This window comes from Salvelinus namaycush, chromosome 3 (genome assembly GCF_016432855.1).
Source record: "Salvelinus namaycush isolate Seneca chromosome 3, SaNama_1.0, whole genome shotgun sequence".
NCBI classification, from domain to species: Eukaryota; Metazoa; Chordata; class Actinopteri; order Salmoniformes; family Salmonidae; genus Salvelinus; species Salvelinus namaycush.
Window position 1 is genome coordinate 67,503,524 of NC_052309.1, and position 23,947 is coordinate 67,527,470.

Consider the following 23,947-nt stretch of genomic DNA (forward strand, 5'->3'; position numbering starts at 1 on the left):
TCAGTTTAACACACATTTTAAACAACGTGCAAATGCACCGTGCAAGGTAGTAGCCTACCCACAGAACTAGATTGAGCTTCTATCTCTATGGCCTACACATGCATTTTATACCAGTGTGGTTCAATGGTAGAGTGATCTTTGCTCATGGCATCAATTCAGCACTACGTGAGACCAATCATTCATTCAATAATGTGACAGTTGTAATATAGATAATTACTTCAGGGGCTCTCAAACTTTTTTGGGCCGGGGACCCCTTTTGTGATAGCAAATTCAACGGGGACCCCCTCATAATCAAAACACAACTGGAGTGAGATAAAAAATAGCATACAAAGAGTTATACTATGACTTTGGCAGTGCATGGCCAGGCAAACCATTTTAAAGGTCCATCTCCTGGCATCGGAGAGAAGATTTTTTGTTGTTGCGGTTTTCTCTCTTGAGGCAGAGAGAAAACGTTGCAGTTTTAAAGCTTAAATTACAGTGCATTTACATAAAATATAATTGGTGGAGTACTGTGGATACCAATATCCAGGCCCATGTTGCCCAGGGTTAATTAAGAACATAATTTGTAGACCAATCATGTTCCATTGTATTACACCCTCTTAACTTATTCTACAGATCTCTTGGCCAAAATTAATTCAATCTGTTTGTAATATTCCTTAAAAAAAATAGAATGTAAAAATTATATAGTGTATAGAGAGATCTTGAGATCTGACCGCGGACCCCCTTCAGTACCTCAGGGTCCGTGGACCCCACTTTGAGAACCCCTGGGGAGTATAGACAGGTTGGATGTTTAGCAACAAAACTTAACACATAAGCAAAAATGGGGCAAAACAGACAGGGCTTGCTTAGATTGTTGACATGTAAACTATATTTTGTCTCAAAATGTTTATTGAAAACATAAATACATTTGCACAAGGAGCACTTGTCTCTCAAATACATCATTACAGTTGTTGGTTAGCTAGCGAATTTGAGCCATATTAGCAGACATTAGTCAAAACACCTCAACACAGTATCAACAAGGTACAACGAGCTGAAACTAGCCACATACGATTCCCCACATGGTTGTTAGCTATTTGAATCATACCACCACATGGCCTTCTGCCTCATCGATGCGTCCACAGTCTCATGGTGTTGTCAGCCAACCCGTCTTCAGGTTATTCAAACTTCTCCATCAGGTTTGGTTTCCCCCACTTCGTTATATTCATTTTATATTTTTGTCATTTAGCAGACGCTCTTATCCAGAACGACTTACAGGAGAAATTAGGGTTAAGTGCCTTGCTCAAGGGCATGTTGACAGATTTCTCACCTGGTCAGCTCTGGGATTCGAACCAGCGACCTTTCGGTTACTGGCCCAAAGCTCTTAACCGCTGGGATACCTGCCGCCCTTTCAAAGATTTTCTTGATTATTTTAGTTCTTTCTCTATAGACCTTCTCCAGCTGTTCCTGGGTCTTCCCGCTTTCCCCTGGAACCTCCAGGTTACAGATAATAAATATTACATAAGTGTGCTTTGTGTTGTTGATGTAGAGAAATGAGCTTGCCGAGCGTTCTGAGAGTAAACAACCCAACCAGTACTAACACCCCCACAAACACTCAGATCGCAGTTTAACCAATAGTATTTAATGGGTTATGCAATTCTCTGCTAAGGCCCAATCTCCTCCCAACAGTACAATGAGTAAACCAGTCCCTTGCATTTTATTGGCAAAAAATTCATTAAAACAGACCTAAATAAATATGTGTTTTTATGAAGGGGGAATTACTAAAACGAGAATAGAGCAAAAAAAAATAAAGATTTTTAAAAACCACCAACTGCTTTTTTTCCCTTAAAATTGGGAAAATGTAAAAGTAACAATTCTTAAAAAAGGGACCATTCATTAGTTTTCCACTTCATATATCATGTAACACAACTAGAACCAATATAAAAACTGCAGCGGAACAGTGCCACCATCTGGAAGTCTTAAGCTTTGGTCACAGGATTTAAAACAGACAGGGGGGGGTATGCCTCCCTTCAAAAACTACCTGGACCCAGGAGAGTGGCTTAAATTAATGAACGCCATAGGTCTTGTTCAGGTCCAGTCTAAAGGCAGGCTAGACTGGTACTGTCAGTCAGGGGAGGGGGTTGGATGACAACCAAAGCATTTATCAAAAGGAGAACCCAGAGCATCTGGGACGACTCCGAGGCATGGTGGGTGGGTGTGTGTGTGTGTGTGTGTGAGAGATGGAAAACAGAGTCTTCCAACAGTCCCTTCCATTTCTCAAAGGTAATGCAGCCCTGTTCCATTCTTTTCACCTTAACATTGTTGAATTATCCCATTTCTCCTCAGCTCAGTGCCATGTCCCCCTCTTCAATGTGGGGGGACCCTAGGGCTTTGACCCCCAGAACAACAACACCCCTCAGGGGAGGGAGAGACAAGGAAGCTGGGTGGACATGGAGGGCTCCAGGTTGCAGTTGGAACACTGATTACCCCACCTCTCCCCCCTCCACCTCATCCATGATTCCTCACGCTCCCCCTGCCTGCACCCCAGAGGTTTCCCTGGGGTGCTGAGCCCATGGCGGGACATAGCAGGATGGGAAGTGATGAGGGGGCTGAATTAGGCAGCCACCCCCACCTCCACCTTCCACTCAGGTCAGTCAGTTCGTAGTGAGATAGATAGTGAGGGCTCAGTTTGAGGCGCTGCTGTTGGAGGAGCTGGAGGTGGAGGGTATAGCCGTGCCAGAGGCCCCGGACGTGGCCACAGACTTGCGGATGTGAGGCATGAGGAAGGGGTCACTGGCTAGCTGGTGCACATCGATACGGTCCTCCTTCCGGTAGACCAGACAGCGCCTTATAAAGGCCTGGAGAGAGATAAGGAGGGGACATTTAGAGACGTTGTGACAGGAGAATAATTTGTGCACAGAGCAGAAAGGGATGAATGTGTAAAGTAACAGACCAATGAAAGAGGGATGGAGAAACAACACCAGGTGAGGAAGAATTTAAGGAATGGACTAACAAATGACAGAAAGGTGAAGGAAGGACAGACAGAGAGAAAAAAACAAGCAGTACCTTAGCTTCTGGGGTGACCACAGGTTTGGGGGGAAACTGAACCTCTGTTGCCTTCAGTATGGTGTTCTCCTGCAGGATGTCCTGTTGAGACTGGTTATGGCCAAAAGGCTGGAGGGGAAGACAAAGAAAGAGAAAAAAGGCTAAAGTTAGCAACACAAAACATCCTCATCTCTTAAATGGAATATAAAGAGTATGAATAGAATTCTGAGAGGAGTTAGTAGTGTGTGCGTGCTTGCATTACCTTGCGTCCGTACAGAGCCTGGTAGAAGATGACTCCCACTGACCACACGTCCACCTTGTTGGAGATTTTAGGAGGCTCTTTACCCACCACAAAGCATTCTGGGGGAAGGTACCTGCAAGGGAAGATCATTGCTTAGAGCAACACTCTTTCCACAATAACAATCATCCAAACAAGATAGTCATTCTATTGTTCTGGTTTGTGCGGCGCCTCACCAGTAGGTCCCTGCACCCTGCGAGGTCAGCTCCATCCCGTCCACTGAGTTGTAGCTGTCGTCGTCCATGATCTTGGACAGGCCGAAGTCGGTGATCTTGATCTCCCCACAGGCTGTGCCATTCACCAGGAGGATGTTGCCTGAGGAAACGACAAGTCAGAGGTCAAAACAAAAGGTCACAATAAACATGAAAGACATTTCTCTGTAATATACTGTCAAGGCTGGTTTATAAATTGGTCTAACGACATGTCTGTAGACAATTCGAATGGGACAAGTTTCACTTGTCAAAACAACATTTAATTTACACTTTGGTAGAATGTCTATAGACAGTCACTGAGACTTTTCGGTTTCCTTGTCGTACAGATAAGTGTGTCGTCATGGTTACCTGATTGCGACAGCAACGAGACAAGTAAAAAAATTATGCATTTATTACGTCACACACAGAACTGTAAGCTATTTTCTGTAATTAGCTTTCCATTACCTTAAATTCTTGTTGGGAGTTTATTTTCCTGTAATAATTAATAAAAATGTACTAAAAGGGTAGCCTAGTGGTTAGAGCGTTCGTCCAGTAACCCAAACGGATGGATTTATTGGTGTTAAAATAAACCAGTTATGCTATTTGGACCACTAGGCTGCTGTCATGCATATCATAACAACAACGACAAGTTTGATGTCGGACGACGATAGAACGTTCTTGATGTCACTGCGACAACAGTCTACAGACTGTCGATGTCGATAGACCAACTGTAAACCAGCCTTAAGAGTCAAAAGATAACTGAGTGAAAGGTATCTTGTCTCGTTTTAGTCTGCCGTCATCGTTTCAACTTACTTTACACGTAGAGTATGTCAAAAGTTAACACACATATTGCTCTTCCTACGGCTTCCACTAGATGTCAACAGTCTTTAGAACCTTGTTTGATGCTTCTACTGTGAAGAATGAGGGAAGGAGAGCTCTTTGAGTCAGGTGTCTGGTATGAGTTGATCACGCGTGCTCCCCTGAGAGCGACCTGCGTTCCATCGCATTTCTGAAGACCCTCATTGCAGGGTTTTTCTTTATTTTCATATTTTCTACATTGTAGAATAATAGTGAAGACATCAAAACTATGAAATAACACATATGGAATCATGTAGTAACCTAAAAAAAACTGTTAACCAAATCCAAATATATTTTATATTTGAGATTCTTCAAAGTAGTCACCCTTCGCCTTGATGACGGTTTTGCACACTCTTGGCATTCTCTCAACCAGCTTCATGAGGCAGTCACCAGGAATGCATTTCAATTAACAGGTGTGCCTTGTTAAAAGTTAGTTTGTGGAATTTCTTTCCATCTTAATGCTTTTGAGCCAATCAGTTGTGTTGTGACATGGTAGGGGTGGTATACAGAAGATAGCCCTATTTGGTAAAAGACCAAGTCCATATTATGGCAAGAACAGCTCAAATATGCAAAGAGAAATGACAGTCCATCATTACTTTAAGACATGAAGGTCAGTAAATACAGAACATTTCAAGAACTTTGAACGTTTCTTCAAGTGCAGTTGCAAACACCATCAAGTGCTATGATGAAAATGACTCATGAGGACCGCCACAGGAAAGGAAGACCCAGAGTTACCTCTGCTGCAGAGGATAAGTTTATTAGTTTACCAGCCTCAGAAATTGCAGTCCAAATAAAGTAACAGACACATCTCAACATCAACTGTTCAGAGGAGAGGCCTTCATGGTCAAACTACTGCAAAGAAACCACTACTAAAGGACACCAATAAGAAGAAGAGACTTGCTTGGGCCAATAAACACAAGCAATGGACATTAGACCAGTGAAAATCTGTCCTTTTGGTCTGATGAGTCCAAATGAGATTTTTGGTTCCAACCGCTGTCTCTTTGTGAGACACGCAGAGCAGGTGAATGGATGATCTCCGCATGTGTGGTTCCCACCGTGAAGCATGGAGGTGGTGGTGTGATGGTGCTTTGCTGGTGACTGACTGATTTATTTAGAATTCAAGGCACACCTAACCAGCATGGCTACCACAGCATTCTACAGTGATACGCCATCACATCTGGTTTGCGCTTAGTGAGACTATCATTTGTTTTTCAACAGGACAATGACCCAAAACACCTCCAGGCTGTGTAAGGGCTATTTGACCAAGGAGAGTGATGGAGTGCTGCATCAGATAACCTGGCCTCCACAATCACCCAACCTCAACCCAATTGAGATGGTTTGGGATGAGTTGGACCGCAGAGTGAAGGGAAAGCAGCCAACAAGTACTCAGCATATGTGGGAACTCCTCCAGACTGTTGGAAAAGCATTCCAGCTGAAGCTGGTTGAGAGAATTCTAAGAGTGTGCAAAGCTGTAATCAAGGCAAAGGGTGGCTACTTTGAAGAATATCAAATATAAAATATATCTGGATTTGTTTAACACTTTTTTTGGTTACTACATGATTCCATATGTGTTATTGCATAGTTTTGATGTCGTCACTATTATTCTACAATGTAGAAAATAGTAAAAAATAAAGAAAAACCCTGGAATGAGTAGGTGTCCAAACCTTTGACTGGTACTGTAAGTGATCGCATCAGTGTGGACCTGATACTAATATTGCAGTGTAACTGCTGCCATGCTAGTGTCCGTGTGATCTGCTGTGTGTACCCACCGGGTTTGAGGTCGTAGTGGATGATGGGTGGGCGGATCTCGTTGAGGTACTTGAGGGCGTTGACCATCTGCATGATGATGGAGCGGCCCTCCTTCTCCGACATCAGCTTGTGCTGCTTCAGGTAGAAGTCCAGGTCGTTCCCCTCACAGTACTCTAGAACCGTACAGAACCTGGAACACAACGAGACGGAGGAACCCACGGTGAGGTAGTGTTTTAATCTCGAACCGTACAGATCCTGGGACATAACGAGAAAGAGAGAGAGCGAGGATGTGGTACTGTTCAACTCCAGAACTGCACAGAACCTAGAACAACGAGAGTGGAATCGGCTGTGTGGTACTGTTTTAGTTTAGAAACCGTACAGAGCCTGTTCCACAACGAGAGACAAAGGAACCAACTGTGAGGTACTGTTTCAAAACAGTAGGATAGAGAGTTGAAAGAGAAAAATAACACCGGAACTAGAAACCACCAAAATTCTCACGTTCTATTCCAAAGATGTGTTGGATATGTTCTGCTGCTCTTTGGGGGGGACTTACGAGTCTGTGTCGAGTGAAAAGTAGTCGTAGAGTTTGACTATCCTTGGGTGGTCCAGCTCCTTATGGATTCTATACTCTCGACATGCGTGTCTGAAAAAGAGACCATATTAAACTCCAATGTTAAAACCAAAGTGCTTCTGTTACCCATATCACTCTGAGGGAAAAAAAAGATTTGTCTATAAGAAAAAGGGAACTCACTTGTGGTAGTTCTCTTTCTTCTCGTCCCTCCAGTTCTTGTTCAACTGGTGGATTTTGACTGCGACGTATCTCTGCTCCGTTAGGTCAAAGGCCTTCAAAAGTGAGAGACATGACATCAATGACAAATAAAAGATTCTATCACATCCATTATTCTTTATCATATCTGAGAGAAACCTGGCACCAACATGAAACCGTATGAAAACTTGGCACCGACTTTAAAAAAAATGGATTCAGGTGAACATCAAAAGTTCATCATTATGAGAAAACCTTGGGGACTATGTAGTCGCTGTACTTAGTTCAATGGGTATACAACTATGCATTTGACCATGATGACAAAAAGGTCAGTTCCAATGACTGTTAATGAACGGGCAGAGTGCGCTCACCTTGTAAACTTCACTGAAGCCACCTCGGCCTAGTAAGTAGAGCAGCAGGTACCGGTCGTTTAGCGTGGGGTGGTCTTTGAACCTGTTGCGGAAATCAGACATATTCCGATTAAAAGTCAAACAGAGAGAACACAAATAAGAGAACACTGGTAGAGAGCACATACGTGGAGTTATCCTCGTTGTGGATCCTCTTGAGCTCGCGGATGTGCAGGTTCCGTACTCGCTCCAACCTCTCCAGCTCAGCCTGGATCTCTGCCTCCTCCTGCAACACAGCAAGCTTATTAGCAACTTTTACAGGAACCAACAGATAAACAGTACACAAAGTACATACACAAAACATAGAAACATTGCATGTAAAACAGCACACTACCTTCTTGAGATGGCCCAGTCTTAGTTTGAATATCTCCTCTTGTTCGTGATACTCGGCCTGTGATAACCTGGAAGAAGAAGAAACTCACCATCATAAACAGAACCAAACGTGGGAAAATGTATGCATTATAAACAGAGAGTGGAAGAGGCGGGGTAACGTACGCTTCGCTCTCGGCTCCGTTGGCCTTGCTCTTGCGTTTGTTCTGCTCCAGGCTAAGGGGCGGGGTCTGGGCCATTGAGGGTGGTTTCCTCTTGGCCAGGGCCTTCCTCTGTCTCTCTATGTCCTCTCGCTGGGAGTTGATCCTCTCCTGTTGCCTAGAGACGAGACACAGACAGGAGATGGGGAGGGTCAGTGCTGATGTGAGAGAGAAAGAGATTAAAAACAACAGAGGAAGGTAGAGAGGAGGAGTATGAAGGAGGAGAGGATGAGATGCAGAGTGAGAGAGGCTTTTGAGTGACCCTTACTTGATAAGGTTCTGAAAGGCATATCCGTCGGTCCACTGTTCTGTGAATGAGGCACCATGTCGGACGGTGGTGAAGTGACCCAGACGAAGACGGTCCTGCATGCTCTTGTCGCGACACGCCATCTTCTCCTGCTTTGACTGGGGGGAGAAAACACACACACACACACACACGTTATACTTGGGGAAAGCTAGTCCTTGGTCAAAAAAATAGACATGGGTAAGTTATTCTAGACTCCCAAGCCTGTTGTAGGGACAGAGGGAGAACTCACTTTCTCAATCAGCAGCTTCTTGCTCATGGTCACACATTTGTTCAAGCGTTCTTTGTACCGCTCAAGCATCCTCTGCTGCTCATCCAACTGCCTTCGAAGGTCACAGTTCGCCTGAAACATGAATTAATTCATTAATAGTCCTTTTAATGAAACAAAGCTGTTTTATAATGTCAGATGGTAGTTTCTGAGGAGATCTGTTCCCATGTCTGGAGCATCATGCTGTCTCATGACGAGGCCCACAACATGTTATTCCATTAGAAGACAGAATGGGAAAACAAGGACACGTTGATGGCAGAGGTGTTCCCACCCGCAGTAAGTCATCGATCCTCCCCTCCTTCTTCTCCAGGTCAGAGTTCTTGTTGTTCTCCATAGCAGTTAGCTTCTCTACCGTCAGGTCAGACTGCAGGAGGAGAACCAGAGGACGAGAAATAGCGATGAAGTCAAACATTCACCAGAGACGTGTCATATTATACAGGAAGTTATTACAGACATCACCAGTGCTGTGTGTATCTGTACAGAAGGTGTAAGGTAACAGCTACCTGTGTGGCTTTGTGGTTCATGTAGAGGGAGACAAGCTTTAGGGAACAGGATGAGTGCTCTGTGTTGGCTGAACCCATAGAGGACGGGCTGCCCTGCTGCATCTGGGATACAAAGACATCCACACATACCACTAACATCATGTCATGGATCACAGTAACATTCTGCTTTGCATTCAGGTCAGTTTGAAGGACATGATGGGTTCGTTAGGAACAGGGGGAGAAAAAAAAGATACGGTGAAAAGGGAGGAGGAAAAAGAACAGGGAAGTGAGGGAGCATGCTCACCGTGCCTGGGGGGTTGGAGAGGGAGTGATGTTGTGGGGAGGAGCGGACAACTGGAGGGAGACTCCTGGCAGGACTGGTACCAGGACCGCTACCACCCGCAAACTGACAGATTTAATGGAAAAGTCAGAAGAAGAGCAAAGGAATTCAAAGCTATGGATGCGTTTTGCCTGAAAGTGAGCACACTCACCTCAAAATAATCACTAATTTTCTGTCCTCTTGCTCCTCCTTTCCCTGGAGAAGAAAAAAAAAAGGCTGAAAATCTGTGGGCCGTTGATCTATTCTGACAACAAAATGGCTGCCGGCAAGGCACGACTGAGGTGAAAGAGAGATCACGGAGGAAGGGAGACAGACATCTCACCTTGGCTGCTGTCGTACGGCTCTGCTTTCCTCTTCCTCGTTCTCTGGTCGTTGGGCTTTTTCTCTGGGGTCTGGATAAAGAGCAGGAGAAACACATTGTACTTTATGACAGCGGAAGATGTCTAAAATATCCTATAAGAGTGAAGACATGTATGGCGTCACTGCTGTGGGACACTGACCTCCAGCTCTTTGTCACTGAGAGAGCCCACGCTGCACAGGCTCTGATTGGATGACTCATTGTGGCCTGAACCCTGTTCAAAAACAAACAAACAAACCCACACAATTACACGTCAGACAAAGAGTGGAAGGATATGCCAAGGGCAGGGAGGGACTAAACTTAATTCACAATTAAACCAGGGGTGTGGTAGGGAGGGATGGGGATTATGCTTTCATTTGACTGACTGCTTCTCCCCATGGCTACTCTCTGGTGAACAGATAAGGTGAGTGATTGTTTGTGAGAGAAAGAGAGAGCAGAAGAGAGTCGGAGAGGAATAGGGTTGAGCTAATATCATCACCATTCGTCTCCACACTGTGCACCTACCCTATCAATTCTAAATGTCTGTTCCCTAGGTGATGCCTGTCACTCAAATGACTCACCTTTGAATTCACCAGGCTCTGCCATATCAGAGAAATATACTTAGTCATTCTGGGCACATAATGCTGCTCCCTCTAACTAAATTGAACCTGAAATTGCTGAACATCAGACATTACTAATGCAGGTGGGAGTAGGTCTCTCTCTCAATCTTTTTCTCCCTCACACTCTCGCCTTTCATTATTTCATCCTCATTCTCTCCAGCCTTGTTCAAACAATTTTGAAATCCTACTACTCAGATAGGGTATTGGAGGGCTTTCAGTGTTTCCCCTGTATTCACTTAGTAGTGGCGCAGCTAAATGAAATACATTTTAAGGATGGACAGAAAGTATGTAGAAAATATAATTGACCTATATATTTTGTTATATAATCTTTGAGAACTAGAAATCCCCTAAATAATAACTAACTAGACAGTCAGGGAGAATAAAAAATTCCAAAAACAATGGCTGGTTTACTGACGGGGCATGCAGGGTACATGCCCAGGGGCCCCCATAGGTTATGTTATAATGTGTAAGCATAAGAACACAGAAATGCTTAGAATAGCAGGAAATGTGCTTTCACAATGCAAAATTCTCTCAGCTCCATTGCAAAATTGGTAGAATTGCAGGAAATTAGCTGAAAAACAGCACATTCCTCTCTGCCGCCAATTCTGGACCTATTTAAGCAGCGCCCACAATGCTTATAAGGCAGCTCAGGATGACTGATAGGGAGCAGAGCTACAGGGCTGTTCAAGGTCGAGAGAGACAGGCTGAGCTGCCCTCATTATATCTTGGGGCTTTCAGACCTATAACACCAGGGCATGCTATATGTCGCTCATCTCTCTCTAGGCTAATACTTCCTTTCTCTCTATCCCAGTCTTTCCACACACTGCAACTCTGTCAGACGGACCCTGGTCAGACGGGGTGGCCGTGGTGTGATGCTTTAGCGGGAGCCGCCATTTTCTCTGCGACAGCACCGTGCTCTGGGTTCAGTTCTGCCTATGGCTGGCATAGAGCCCAGTCCTGGCTCTGATTCACTCTCTGCGCTCCGGATCACTTTCCACAAAGGCAGCTCTCTAAGATGGAGTTTACCTCAGCACCACCAGGCAGGACCTCTAATCAAAAGCCAGAGCGCTACTGCCATAACATCTGGTCAGGGTTTCTATGCGTATGAGGGTGACAGGCATTCATGCCCTTCCCTGCCCCACTTCCCCCTCCTGCCCGTTCCCTTCTTGGCAGCCCTCCGCACATGCATATGCAGCCACCACATCATGAGCCAGTAGGAGAGGATACCATATTACACCAGCCAACAAACACAGACACACAGCTCCACATTCTCAAGAGAGAGAGAGAGAGGCGGAGGGGGCCAGCCGGTCCCTGGCCAAGCTCAACCAGAAATAAAGAATCAAACAAAGAAAGGGAGAAACAAAGAGAAGGGGTGAGAGAGAGACAAAGAAAGATAGATATGGTCCTAAAGTAGATGTGCAACACTGAGATCCCGTTGTCAGTCCTACATTAGTAGAAAGGGTGGAGTGGCAAAGGAGCAGGACCCTATATAGGTCTATCTCATCTCCAATGATATAGTGTAGTAACACAGACCTTAGCCACGCCGACCCCAGTGAAGCGAGCCTCCAGCAGCTCCTGGCGTCGCGGGTCCAGGCTGTGCAGTTCTTCCATCATGGCTGCAGGGACAATGAGCAAGAAACACACAATTTGATATCAGATCTGTTTACTTTCCATAGCACAGACGAACATCATACAGAGTAAGAATACAAGAGGTTGGAAATCCTCTAACAACAGCTTGAGGATTTAGTGACACAACCAGTTCAGGGTTGCCTATAGATGAATGTGTTGACGCATGCAACTATAAATTCGCAGAAACTGACTCATGGATAACCTTAGACACACCTGTTTTTGTTAAAAAAATCTAAAGTCACCACCACTGATTCCAACACAGAACTTGATCAACAACAACAAATCAAGCCTAAGACTAAACAGGCAAGAGCTGTACATACTCTAGTGCTGACATGGGACATTTCAGCAAATATGGTTTGAAAACTGTGATTACAGTATTGTGATAAGATTAGTGAATCTGATTGAGTCATTTTGCCACATAGCTAACTAGCTAGGCGACGAAGCAGACCGTTTTGGCAAGAAGGGTCAGGCCAGCGACCAACCAACTTGTTAATAGTATATCAAATCAACTAGCTAGCTAACTAACTAGCTGATCGAAGAATACAGGCAGCTTGCCATCATCCACTTGCAGTGGACAAACTACTAACAATGAGAGTAACATGATAGACATTGTCATGACTCATGATCATGTGTTCATTACATTAGTTGACGTGTGTCAATATTTCAGCCCCCCGAGCTAAATGCTTGTTAACTAGCTAGTTAACTACAGTAGCTAGCTAACGTCCGACGTTAGCCACCTGGTGCAGCTAACTAGTAACTAGCAAGTTGGTCACTTCGTTGGCAAATATGTCTGATAGGTAACTAAAAAACAAAATGTTATGTTAACAAAATATACCTACTTGCAAAATTGTAAATTTAAGGAGGGGGATAGATAACTAGTTAGCTAACTAACGTTACTAGGTTAAGGGTGATGGATAGCGACATGTCAAATGTCCGATTAACATGTAACGTTAGCTAGTTAGCTACATAAAAACTGCTGTTTTTCAGGAATATTATGACCCAACCCTAAGTTTTATGTTAGAAATAAAACATTAATACAACTCGACCAAGGTTACCTGTTGTAATTATATTTTCCACGGGTCCAATCTTTTTATGTCCACGATTCTTGTCTCCCTACCTCGACACTGCCAAACGAGGCCTCATCCAAATCCTCGTTCTTCGGTGTTGATTTGTTACCCGTTAGGAGACGAGCGACTACTTGGCCCCCCAATAACGACGGATAGTTCCCTTCTAGGCCTAGAAGTCCTGGGGTATCCCGAACCCGCCTTTCTGCACTCCCTACACGGGTATCCCCAGGTTCACATTCCTTTCATCAAGGGCCGTACCATGCCTCTTTCGGGGTATTTTATCCCGAACAATGACCATCAGTTGCCCTTTTCATCGCGAATATGATCCAACAATGTGGCTATTTTGTGTTATAATTTTGTCCTCCGATCTGATATGTTCGGTCTAATTCTGTACTCAATCAGAACAAAGTTGGTGTTCGGCTTCACCTTCCTCGCCCTAGCAAACAATTTGTTACGGAAGTTGTGTTGTTCCGATCATTTCAGTTGAATCTGGATCGGTTCGGTTTCTCATTTTTTGGGGGAATGTAAACAATAATCGGTAAATCTCCCTTTATTCTCGTGAGATTGTTCAAATTTGTCTTTCCACCTTCACCACAACCACGCCTGCCCCCAAAACCGACTGTAGACCAATTGAAGTCGATTTACAAACTAGCTACATGCAATCTAAAACTGCCCATAAGGTTTCAGGGAGACAGAAATGCAATCATCTTTTTTTATGTGAAGTGAAGGCAATTATCTGAAAGGAATCATGTCACAATGATGGGTTTACACACTGTTTTTTAATCATTTTGAAGTGGTGAATGTAAAAAAAAAAAAAAAAAGAAGAAGTTTACTCATACAGCACAATTTATCTAAAATAATGTATTATGGCAAACAGTCTGTTGAATGTAAACATTAGAATATTGCGTTTCCAGACCTTTGTTCAGGTTTCATTAGCTCATCAGCCTTCTCTATATTCCGTTTCTGAGTCATGTCCACCTCTCAGTCAGAAATTCATTATCAAATAGCACCTGGGGGAAACCAGAGCTGTGAAGACAAATGGCTGAGGGAACCCAATAGAAAAACACGTCTAATGCTTTGCACACACACATCACCCCTCAATCCATCTCCATGGTGTCCATCATCACCATGGTCTCATGGAGGTATCCATCCCTCCCAGGGGTTGCAGTCCCACATCTACCTCAGACACTAGACACTTTCGTGTTTTTTTGTGTATAATATCTCCATGACATCTCTCTCCAGATGAGCTACATGACTACTTCAGTGAAGCGGGTCTGGAGAAGGTCCAGAACATGGTGGACCGGCGGCTGCAGGTGAACAGAGGCAAGCAGCTGACCATGTACCGTGTCTGGATCCAATGCAAGTACCGCAAGCCCCATACCCAACCGCCAGAGACACAGGAGTGAGCCAGGAACAGCAGAGAGAACACTGTGGCTTATCATTGAACTAGTGTCTGAGGTAGATGTGGGACTGCAACCCCTGGGAGGGATGGATACCTCAATGAGACCATTGTGATGATGGACACCATGGAGATGGATTGCGGGGTGATGTGTGTGCAAAGAATTAGACATGTTTTGCTATTGGGTTCCCTCAGCCATTTGTCTACACAGCTCTGGGTTTTCCCAGGTGATTAGATAAATAAAGGTGAAATAAAAAATAAATAAATAAACTGACTTGCAAATTACCACTGTTAAAAAGCAGAACATACTAGACTTTTGATTTGATTTATTACCTTGTGTGAAGAAATAGACTCGTGTTCCATCACCCCGGACATAAAAGTTATCTGACAAACACCTTCCTGAAAAAGGAACACATTCAATAATTCAATAGATTTTCCCCAAAACATGTACATATCGCTAATCACAATTTATAAGCATTTTGCTACACCTGCAATAACATCTGCTAAATATGTGTATGTGACCAATACAATTTGATTTGATCCCACACAGTCCCACGCCTGAGTGCCTATGGTAACTAACCTTTCTTGAAGCGTAGCTGTGCCATGTCATAGCGCCCATAGTCCCTGAGCAGCAGCACTCCTCCAGGCTTCAGCAGCCGAGCCAGTCTGCTGATGGAGGCCTGCATCCTGACAGAGAAAAAGAAAGACATGGGAATTTGATTGCACTTAAATTTTCCCCATCACACACACGCAGCCACACATACACGCACCCACACTTGATTGTTGCCACACTCAAACGTCACACAGGGGCGGCTTACTTGTCAGGATGCAGGGCTGAGAGCACGAAGATGAGCACTATAACACCCATGCTGGCGTCTGGGACAGGGTAAATAGCTCCCTCATCACCCAGGTCATGAACAAAGGCATAGCAGCGCCCGGGGTCATACTCTGAATTAGCCTGGTAGTGAAAGGGACAAGATGAATAAATCTATTTATCAGCCAACTAATGACATCATCTATCAAGCATTTCTCCTTCTCACCTTGACCAGCTCTACAGCGGTGCTGGAGAAATCACAGCAGTAGACAAAGAGCCCAGGGTCACTGTCACACACAAAGAAGACAGGGTCACGCAACATGAAGGTGCGAACAGGGTTGCATCTAATACATATTGAGATCTGAATTGCAGATATACAGCATGTGCATACGAAGAGGGTAGTAGCTACTATACAAAGCCAAACTGATCAGGCTGCATACTGCATAATGGGACTGCTCAATACACGTGGTCCCAACCACCACTCACTTGTTGGTCTTCAGAATGGGAAAGACAGTGTTGCCAACACCACAGCCAACCTATTGAATCAAACAAGGGCATAGGTTAGCCTACTTTATGCCTGAGGGCCACATATACTTAGCTGGTCCCATATCTGTTTGTGCTCTTGCCAACTCTATTGCTCATTCTCACGGCAAACATATTTGACATTACAATGAGTGACAATGAGTTGGCATAACACAAACAGACTGGCACTCAAGCTAACATATACTGCAGTCATACTATGATACAATATTCCTCACCTCCAGTATGCGATACATGGCACTGGATCCAGGGAAGTCACCATCTACAGGGGCCAGAGGGGTGACTTCACTGCTTTGGCCCTGACACTGTTCGAGACCATGTGGTTCATTGTCCTCAGCTCTATGGTCCCCAATACAGGAGTCCCGGTTGAGGCGACACTGTGGGGCCAGCTCAGGGAACTCTGTGAAGAGCCAGTGGCGGTCTTTGAAGAAGCGATTCTCATGGATGGTGTAGAATTCATTCCAGTACTCGTTCGCCCTGCAGTCAAAGTCCTCTGTTCAAATGAGTGGAAGAGATGCAAATTGACTACTACATATTCTATATCTTGTTCTGGTATTTACACTACATGACCAAAAGTATGCGGACACCTGCTCATCAAACATCTCATTCCAAATTCATGGGCATTAACATGGAGTTGGTCCCCCCCTTTGCTGCTATAACAGCCTCCACTCTTCTGGGAAGGCTTTCCACTAGATGTTGGAACATTGCTGCGGGGACTTGCTTCCATTCAGCCACAAGAGCATTAGTGAGGTCGGGCACTGATGTTGGGCGATTAGGCCTGGCTCGCAGTTAGCATTCCAATTCATCCAACAGGTGTTCGATAGGGTTAAGGTCAGGGCCCTGTGCAGGTCAGTCAAGTTCTTCCACGCCGATTCTGACAAACCATTTCTGTATGGACCTCACTTTGTGCACAGGGGCATTGTCATGCTGAAACAGGAAAGGGCCTTCCCCAAACTGTTGCCACAAAGTTGGAAGCACAGAATCGCCTAGAATGTAATTGTATGCTGTAGCGTTAAGATTTCCCTTCAATAGAATTAAGGGGCCTAGCCTGAACCATGAGAAACAGCCCCAGACCAATATTCCTCATCCGCCAAACTTTACAGTTGACTATGCTTTCGGGCAGGTAGCATTCTCCTGGCATCCGCCAAACCCTGAGTAGTCCTTCGGACTGCCACAGCAACTTGCCCAAGCTTCCCCCATTTCTTCTTCACCCAAATCCAGATAGCTGATGTTCTGAAAGAGATGCAAAATCTGGACCCCTACAAATCAGCTGGGCTAGACAATCTGGACCTCTTTTTCTAAAATTATCCTCGCAATTGTTGCAACCCCTAACCCCTACCCCTGTTCAACCTCTCTTTCGTTGTGTGAGAACCCCAAAGATTGGAAAGCTGCCGCGGTCATCCCCATCTTCAAAGGGGGAGACACTCTAGACCCAAACTGTTTCAGACCTATATCTATCCTACCCTGCCTTTCTAAGGTCTTTGAAAGCCAAGTTAACAAACAGATCCCCAACCATTTCGAATCCCACCGTACCTTCTTCGCTATGCAAATTGGTTTCCAAGCTGGTCATGGGTGCACCTCATGGGTGCATCTGAAGCCATTCTTGTGATTATTGTGACTTTGCCATTGTAATTGTTTGTACGCTTGTGTAGTCTAAAATGAATCTATGATCGTATGCTATCCATTTGTTTTTTTGTATGCTGTTCTTTGTATGCCATTTTAATATTTGATAATTAACCAATGATATTAGGCCACACTTGGCCATGATTACAGACACCTGTGTCTTTTGACACTATATAAACGAGTCATACCGCAGTGTTTGATCATACCCTGATGAAGACAGCTTGGCTGTCGAAACGTTGGACATTACATTTTTGCATCTGAGCTCCTAGAGTGTGCGGCTCTCCTTTATTTTCATGGGTGCACCTCCGCCACGCTCTAGGTCCTAAACGATATCATAACCGCCATCGATAAAAGACAATACTGTGAAGCCGTATTCATCGACCTGGCCAAGGCTTTCGACTCTGTCAATCACCATATTCTTATCGGCAGACTCAACAGCCTTGGTTACTCAAATGACTGCCTTGCCTGGTTCACTAACTACTTCTGAGACAGAGTGCAGTGTGTCAAATCGGAGGGCCTGTTGTCCGGACCTCTGGCAGTCTCTATGGGGGTGCCACAGGGTTAAATTCTCGGCCGACTCTTTTCTCTGTATATATCAACGATGTCGCTCTTGCTGCGGGTGATTCTTTGATCCACCTCTACGCAGACGACACCATTCTGTATACTTCTGGCCCTTCTTTGGGCACTGTGTTAACTAACCTCCAGACGAGCTTCAATGCCATACAACTCTCCTTCCGTGGCCTCCAACTGCTCTTAAATGCAAGTAAAACTAAATGCATGCGCTTCAACCAATTGCTGCCCGCACCTGCCCGTCCGTCCAGCATCACTACTCTGGAGGGTTCAGACTTAGAATATGTGGACAACTACAAATACCTAGGTGTCTGGTTAGACTGTAAACTCTCCTTCCAGACTCACATTAAGCATCTCCTATCCAACATTAAATCTAGAATCAGCTTCCTATTTCGCAACAATGTATCCTTCACTCATCCTGCCAAACATACCCTTGTAAAACTGACTATCCTACCGATCCTTGACTTCGGCAATGTCATTTACAAAATAGCCTCCAACAATCTACTCAGCAAATTGAATGCAGTCTATCACAGTGCCATCCGCTTTGTCACCAAAGCCCCATATACTACCCACCACTGCGACCTGTATGCTCTTGTTGGCTGGCCCTCGCTTCATATTCGACGCCAAACCCACTGGCTCCAGGTCATCTATAAGTCTTTGCTAGGTAAAGCCCCGCCTTATCTCAGCTCACTGGTCACCATAGCAGCACCCACCCGTAGCACATGCTCCAGCAGGTATATTTCACTGGTCACCCCCAAAGCCAATTCCTACTTTGGCCACCTTTCCTTCCAGTTCTCTGCTGCCAATGACTGGAACGAAATTGGGGAGATTTTTTTTTATAATCATAAGGGTACGTTTTTAGTGATTGCATATTTCAAGGCTTTCTTTGGTGTATTTAAATTATGTTACTAATATTGCAGGAGGTGCAGAAGAGGTAGATTTGGCGCATGCGCACTTGCTCGAAAACAATATTTAGATTCTTTCCAGAAAAGGCATTGGCCATGTTCAAGAGGATTAAAACTGCAATGTAGCATGGGTAAATTGTGACTGACTGACTGATCTTCAAATAATAATGAGTCGTTACTTATGATGCAAGGTGATTTGTGGATCAGTCAGTTGAGACATTATATACAGATCTCTGATGGCAGTAATAAGGTAGATTTTTTCGGTTGCACGTAACTTTTTATTTAGACCTTTTTTGGAAGTACATACTGTCCGGGACGGCAGCAATTTTGATAGTTGCTCAGTGAAACTCCTTTCTTTGGTAAGTACCAAATGTATTTTGACATTATTAAGCTTGAAAAGCTGGTGAATGGCAAGTTGAATGGATGCTTCTGGGCTTAAAGGAGGGCGTCTCCTGTAAGCCCAGATTCTGGTTCAGAACCAACCTTGCTTCTCTTGAGGGAGGGGCTGACTGTTTTCTTGGACCTTCTTCTTGGCAGCTGCCTCTTGCTCCTCTGTCCACTCCACATTGTCCCTGAAAGTGAATGGGACACCAACACCACTAGAAACCAAGAGGAAGACATGCTACCCATGCCTAGTTCTGTTATGTTCTGTCCATATGTTAGCCCAATAATAGACTAATGGAGCCTAAAGTTAGTCCTTATAGTCCAAGGACCTTACATGTTCTGTTGAAAAGCAAATTTACACACAGGTGATCGAAGACGCAGATAGCTAATAATCAAGCGCTGTAACATGGAAATATGGCCGTGTGGGAACCATAACCCTATATACAAAGGTGTGTATCAATTTAACCTTTTTTTTATGATTTCTCGCTAAGATGAAAGATAATGTTTTAAAAAGCCGTACTGCAAGCGATGCATGTTAATGTTCAGACCAAGCCTTGGGGCTCTTAACAAAACACCCATGTACAGAAGACACCTTCATCCAATGACTCTTGTGTAATGTAATGGAACTGAGAATCATGATCAAGGGCTATCCATGTGTGTGTACTACCACCAGTATGCATGCTAAAATACGAACCATGCGTTATGTTGAAAAACTTGACGTGGGTCTGTCAGGAAACGGGTTCCAAACGGAGGTCTTTTCAGTTCTCCAGATGTGGATTCTGGTAATATTTGTCCCGTTTCAGTGATGTTTTGCTCCACTATCCCTCCCAGAGTAATGGGCGCTGCCATGTTGAATTGACGCACCGGAAGGAATGTCCAGAGAAGTTGAAACAAAGACTACATTGTCAACGAGATATCCCACTACAGTCAGTAAATCAGCGTTGCCTGTGTGTACTCGTTTACACCAGTTGAGCGCGCCATAGCCCTACATTTGGCATTATGATCGAGAACGTGGCTGCTGATGAGATCCCCGCTTGGGGATGAATGGCGGTAGGATGAAAGAAGATGGCGGGCAAGGGAAAAAAAGGGGATTTGGTTTTGAGGGAATATGGAATTGAGGATTGCACAGCACTTTTGGAAATGCTAGAGAAGGAATGTGAACGTGAAGAGAGTGAGGGTGATTTCATTGTGGTGGCAAGTGCAGTGATAACCACAGAGAAGAAGCTGAGTGTAGAGGGCAGTGGTGTGGTGAGGGAGGTTGGCGCCAAGTGCGAAAAGAGGGATATGTCCCCTAGTAGCTCAGAGATGGAACCTGACGAGTTTATGGATGTAGTACCTGCGGTGAGGACCGCCTAGCGTCCCGAGGATGAAAAGGATGATTCTGGCCCAGTGGGACTGAGATTTTTGGAGGGAATGATCCTTGCATTTTGGCTAATCCATATGTGGTGTCAGGTTGGATGGAGAAGAGGTTGGGGACTGTTGAAAGTAACTCTGAGTGGAATAGTGATGATTTATTGTGTTTCTTCAGTCCAGAAGGAGTTAGGGACAAGAAATGTGACTTGCTTTGCTCTCTGGAGCAGGGTGGAGTTGAAAGGAGTGGTAACAGGGATGGCAGTGTGTTGAGGAGGATCAGTTGAAATGGAAGATTTGCGGTGTCTGTGACACCCGCCGTTTGGTGCGACGGAGACCCGGTGGAGAGCGTAGGGAAAACGGAGAAGACAATGTCTGTACTGCTGAGTTTTGACGTAGAGTCTTTGCCCGAACAAGGTCAAGTTAGGAAGTGTAAAGTATCCCGTGAGAGATTTTGTTCCCAAAATACTACAGTGTTTTAGTTGTGAAGTTTATGGGGATGTTGCAGCAGTGTGTAGGAGGGGAGATTCCTAGAAGTGAGAAGTGTGCAGGGGGGCATGAGACGAAGGAATGTGGTGTTGCAGGTGGTGTTGAGTGGTAGTGTTCTGTTCTCTCAGACCGTTGGTCAGTAGTAGGATTAGACAGGGTTAAATAGTGGAATGGGGTAGTGTTTTTTTTTTTATAGAGGGCTAATAGTTGGCAGGGTAATTTTCCTGTTTCCCAATATTGTATTACTCTATCAAATTTATGTAGGCCGTGAATGGCCTCACACAACAGTACAGTAGGTGGTGGTGTATGCACCTAAAAGTTGGATGCGCTCCGCCAACCAAATCCTTTAGAAGAAAAATAAGACTTTGCACCTGCACCTATCCTTGGGATGTCACTCTACTAAGCTAACATATGGAATAGTTTTAAGATGGTCATACCAAGGATAATTTAGCTATTTGATTTAGAATTTTAGGACCCCTTTAGGTATGAAAGATAAATATAAAAAAATGATTTGATGAAACATTGAATTTGACCTGCTATTGCTATTGGCCCGTTGAAACGCATTGAATAACAGATTCATACATGGAAAAACAGATCGTGAAAAATATTTAAACAAAGTTTGTTTTAAAGTGTCTGGACTACCTTCAGACAAGTATTGTGAGACCTGGGGGAATCCTAGAGCAAAACAACCCGAGATGTACAGTACCAGGAATGAATAATAGAAATGTATGTAACTAAATGATGGGGATTGCCTGTACATTTCCTAGGCCTGCTGGTTACATATGTAATGGGGAATTTGTCAAAATAAATAAAGGGCAAGCAATTCACACAATGAAACAATGAATGTGCAATAATTGGCAGGTGACAGTGGAGCACATTCTGGAGAGAGCATGCATTCCCCATCTTCTTGTCTCAACATTTTAAATTATAGTCGAGACACATTATCTCCACACATTTTAAAGGCTTTTTACTAGCAGCTGCAACTCAATAATCAGCTAGGCCTATTGCCACACGCACTGCCGGCTTCCCAAATAGGCAGAGGCCTATGCACTTGTGATTTGAAACAATCCACAACTATTTAAAAAAAAAAAAAGATGCTAATGGTCCTCTATAGCTAAGTCAAGCTCTCTGGTAAAGTTTTTTGAATTATTTTATTTAGACAGTGGTAATTATATACTTTTGGCAAAACATCAATGTACTTTAGGGGTTAGCGAGCATTTTAGCAGTGCACTGTGCACCTGCCAAATTAACTTTTTAATTCGCAAGTGGCTGAAACTAGAGATCTGTATATAATGATGAGATGCTCATGTTACGGGTGGGTGAAGCGGCAACAGAGCACTGAGCAGCAGCGGAGTTGACAGCAGCTACGTTAAAAAAAAATATATCCTGCACATGCGCAGAAATCTCTGTATCTTTCACCATGGCAAATCGTGTTTGTACTGGTTTTGTCACACCCTGACCATAGAGAGCTGTTTATTCTCTATGTTGGTTAGGTCGGGGTGTGATTAAGGGTGGGTTATCTAGGGGAATTGTATGTCTATGTTGGCCTGGTATGGTTCCCAATCAGAGGCAGCTGTTTATCGTTGCCTCTGATTGGGGATCATATTTAGGTAGCCATTTCCCTATTGTGCTTTGTGGGATCTTGACTATGTATAGTTGCCTGTGTTCACTATTATTAGCTTCACATTTCGTTTGTTTGCTTTATGGTTTTTGTTCTTTGAGTTTTTCTCTTCCTATTAAAATAGATGGAAACATACCACGCTGCATCTTGGTCCACTCTTTTCGACGAGCGTGACAGAAGATCCCACCACCAAAGGACCAACCAGCGTGGCCAGGAGGAGCAGACATCCTGGGCCCAGGAGAGAAAGGAGGATCAACGGCGACTCCGAAGTTCACGGCCACGACGGGAGCCCGAGAGGCAGCCCCCAAAATGTTTTGGGAGGGGGCACACGGGTTGGTCAGCGAAGCCGAGGGGCGAGTCTGAGAGCGAAGAGGAATATTGGGATAGACTGAGCGAGGAATGTTGTGAGATAGTTGAGGGGAGTGATGAGGTAGAGTGGATGGTTTGGTGTCTGGAGCAAGACAGTCGCCGTGAGGAGCATTGGACCAGTCAGGCACCATGTTTTGCGGAGATACGTACTGTGTCTCCAGTGCGCCTTCACAGCCCAGTGCGTCCTGTGCCTCCTCCCCGCACTCGCCCTGAGGTGCGTGTCATCAGCTCGGTGCCACCTGTACCGGTCCCACGCATCAGGCCTCCAGTGCGCCTCCACAGTGCAGTACGTCCTGTGCCTCCTCCCCGCACTCGCCCTGGGGTGCGTGTCATCAGCCGGTGCCACCTGTACCCGTCCCACGCATCAGGCCTCCATTGCGCCTCCACAGTCCAGTACGTCCTGTGCCTCCTCCCCGCACTCGCCCTGAGGTGCGTGTCATCAGCCCGGTGCCACCTGTACCGGTCCCACGCATCAGGCCTCCAGTGCACCTCCACAGTCCAGTACGTCCTGTGCCTCCTCCCCGCACTCGCCCTGAGGTGTGTGTCATCAGCCCGGTGCCACCTGTACCCGTCCCACGCATCAGGCCTCCAGTGCGCCTCCACAGTCCAGTATGTCCTGTGCCTCCTCCCCGCACTCGCCCTGAGGTGCGTGTCATCAGCCCGGTGCCACCTGTACCGGTCCCACGCATCAGGCCTCCATTGCACCTCCACAGTCCAGTACGTCCTGTGCCTCCTCCTCGCGCTCGTCCTGAGGTGCGTGTCACCAGCCCGGTACCACCAGTGCCGGCCCCACGTACCAAGCTTCCGGCGACAGTTCCCAGTCCAGAGCTTCCGGCGACAGTTCCCAGTCCAGAGCTTCCGGCGACAGTTCCCAGTCCAGAGCTTCCGGCGACAGTTCCCAGTCCAGAGCTTCCAGCGACAGTTCCCAGTCCAGAGCTTCCGGCGACGTTTCCCAGTCCAGAGCTTCCGGTGACGTTTCACAGTCCGGAACCTCCAACGACGGCCCACAGTCCGGAACC

General features: G+C 45.3%; 2 protein-coding genes across 4 annotated transcripts; both read right to left on the reverse strand.

The window, feature by feature from the left end:
• Positions 1 to 1,596: 1,596 nt before the first annotated feature.
• On the reverse strand, positions 1,597 to 13,451 carry LOC120035588 (serine/threonine-protein kinase tousled-like 2). 3 transcript variants are annotated; one of them, XM_038982197.1, is made up of 21 exons: positions 12,915 to 13,451; positions 11,702 to 11,784; positions 9,712 to 9,783; positions 9,534 to 9,603; positions 9,363 to 9,406; positions 9,176 to 9,277; positions 8,893 to 8,994; positions 8,661 to 8,753; positions 8,354 to 8,464; positions 8,086 to 8,222; positions 7,783 to 7,935; positions 7,622 to 7,688; positions 7,416 to 7,513; positions 7,252 to 7,333; positions 6,869 to 6,960; positions 6,671 to 6,760; positions 6,138 to 6,307; positions 3,496 to 3,634; positions 3,284 to 3,395; positions 3,043 to 3,150; positions 1,597 to 2,834 (listed from the first exon to the last, which is right to left on the reverse strand). In XM_038982197.1, the coding sequence occupies exons 2-21, from the start codon at positions 11,780 to 11,782 to the stop codon at positions 2,661 to 2,663; spliced, it is 2,097 nt and encodes a 698-aa protein (XP_038838125.1). In that variant the 5' UTR covers positions 11,783 to 11,784; positions 12,915 to 13,451; the 3' UTR covers positions 1,597 to 2,660. The 3 variants fall into 3 exon arrangements, with proteins under 3 accessions (XP_038838125.1, XP_038838121.1, XP_038838131.1); XM_038982193.1 differs by having other exon boundaries at positions 12,853 to 13,451; XM_038982203.1 differs by lacking the exon at positions 9,176 to 9,277 and having other exon boundaries at positions 12,853 to 13,451.
• Positions 13,452 to 14,310: 859 nt separating this feature from the next.
• LOC120043996 (tRNA N(3)-methylcytidine methyltransferase METTL2-like) lies at positions 14,311 to 19,954 on the reverse strand. The gene is made up of 9 exons (XM_038988589.1): positions 19,794 to 19,954; positions 19,199 to 19,287; positions 15,836 to 16,110; positions 15,564 to 15,613; positions 15,304 to 15,364; positions 15,082 to 15,221; positions 14,844 to 14,950; positions 14,597 to 14,662; positions 14,311 to 14,360 (listed from the first exon to the last, which is right to left on the reverse strand). The coding sequence occupies exons 1-9, from the start codon at positions 19,946 to 19,948 to the stop codon at positions 14,311 to 14,313; spliced, it is 993 nt and encodes a 330-aa protein (XP_038844517.1). The 5' UTR covers positions 19,949 to 19,954.
• Positions 19,955 to 23,947: the final 3,993 nt, after the last annotated feature.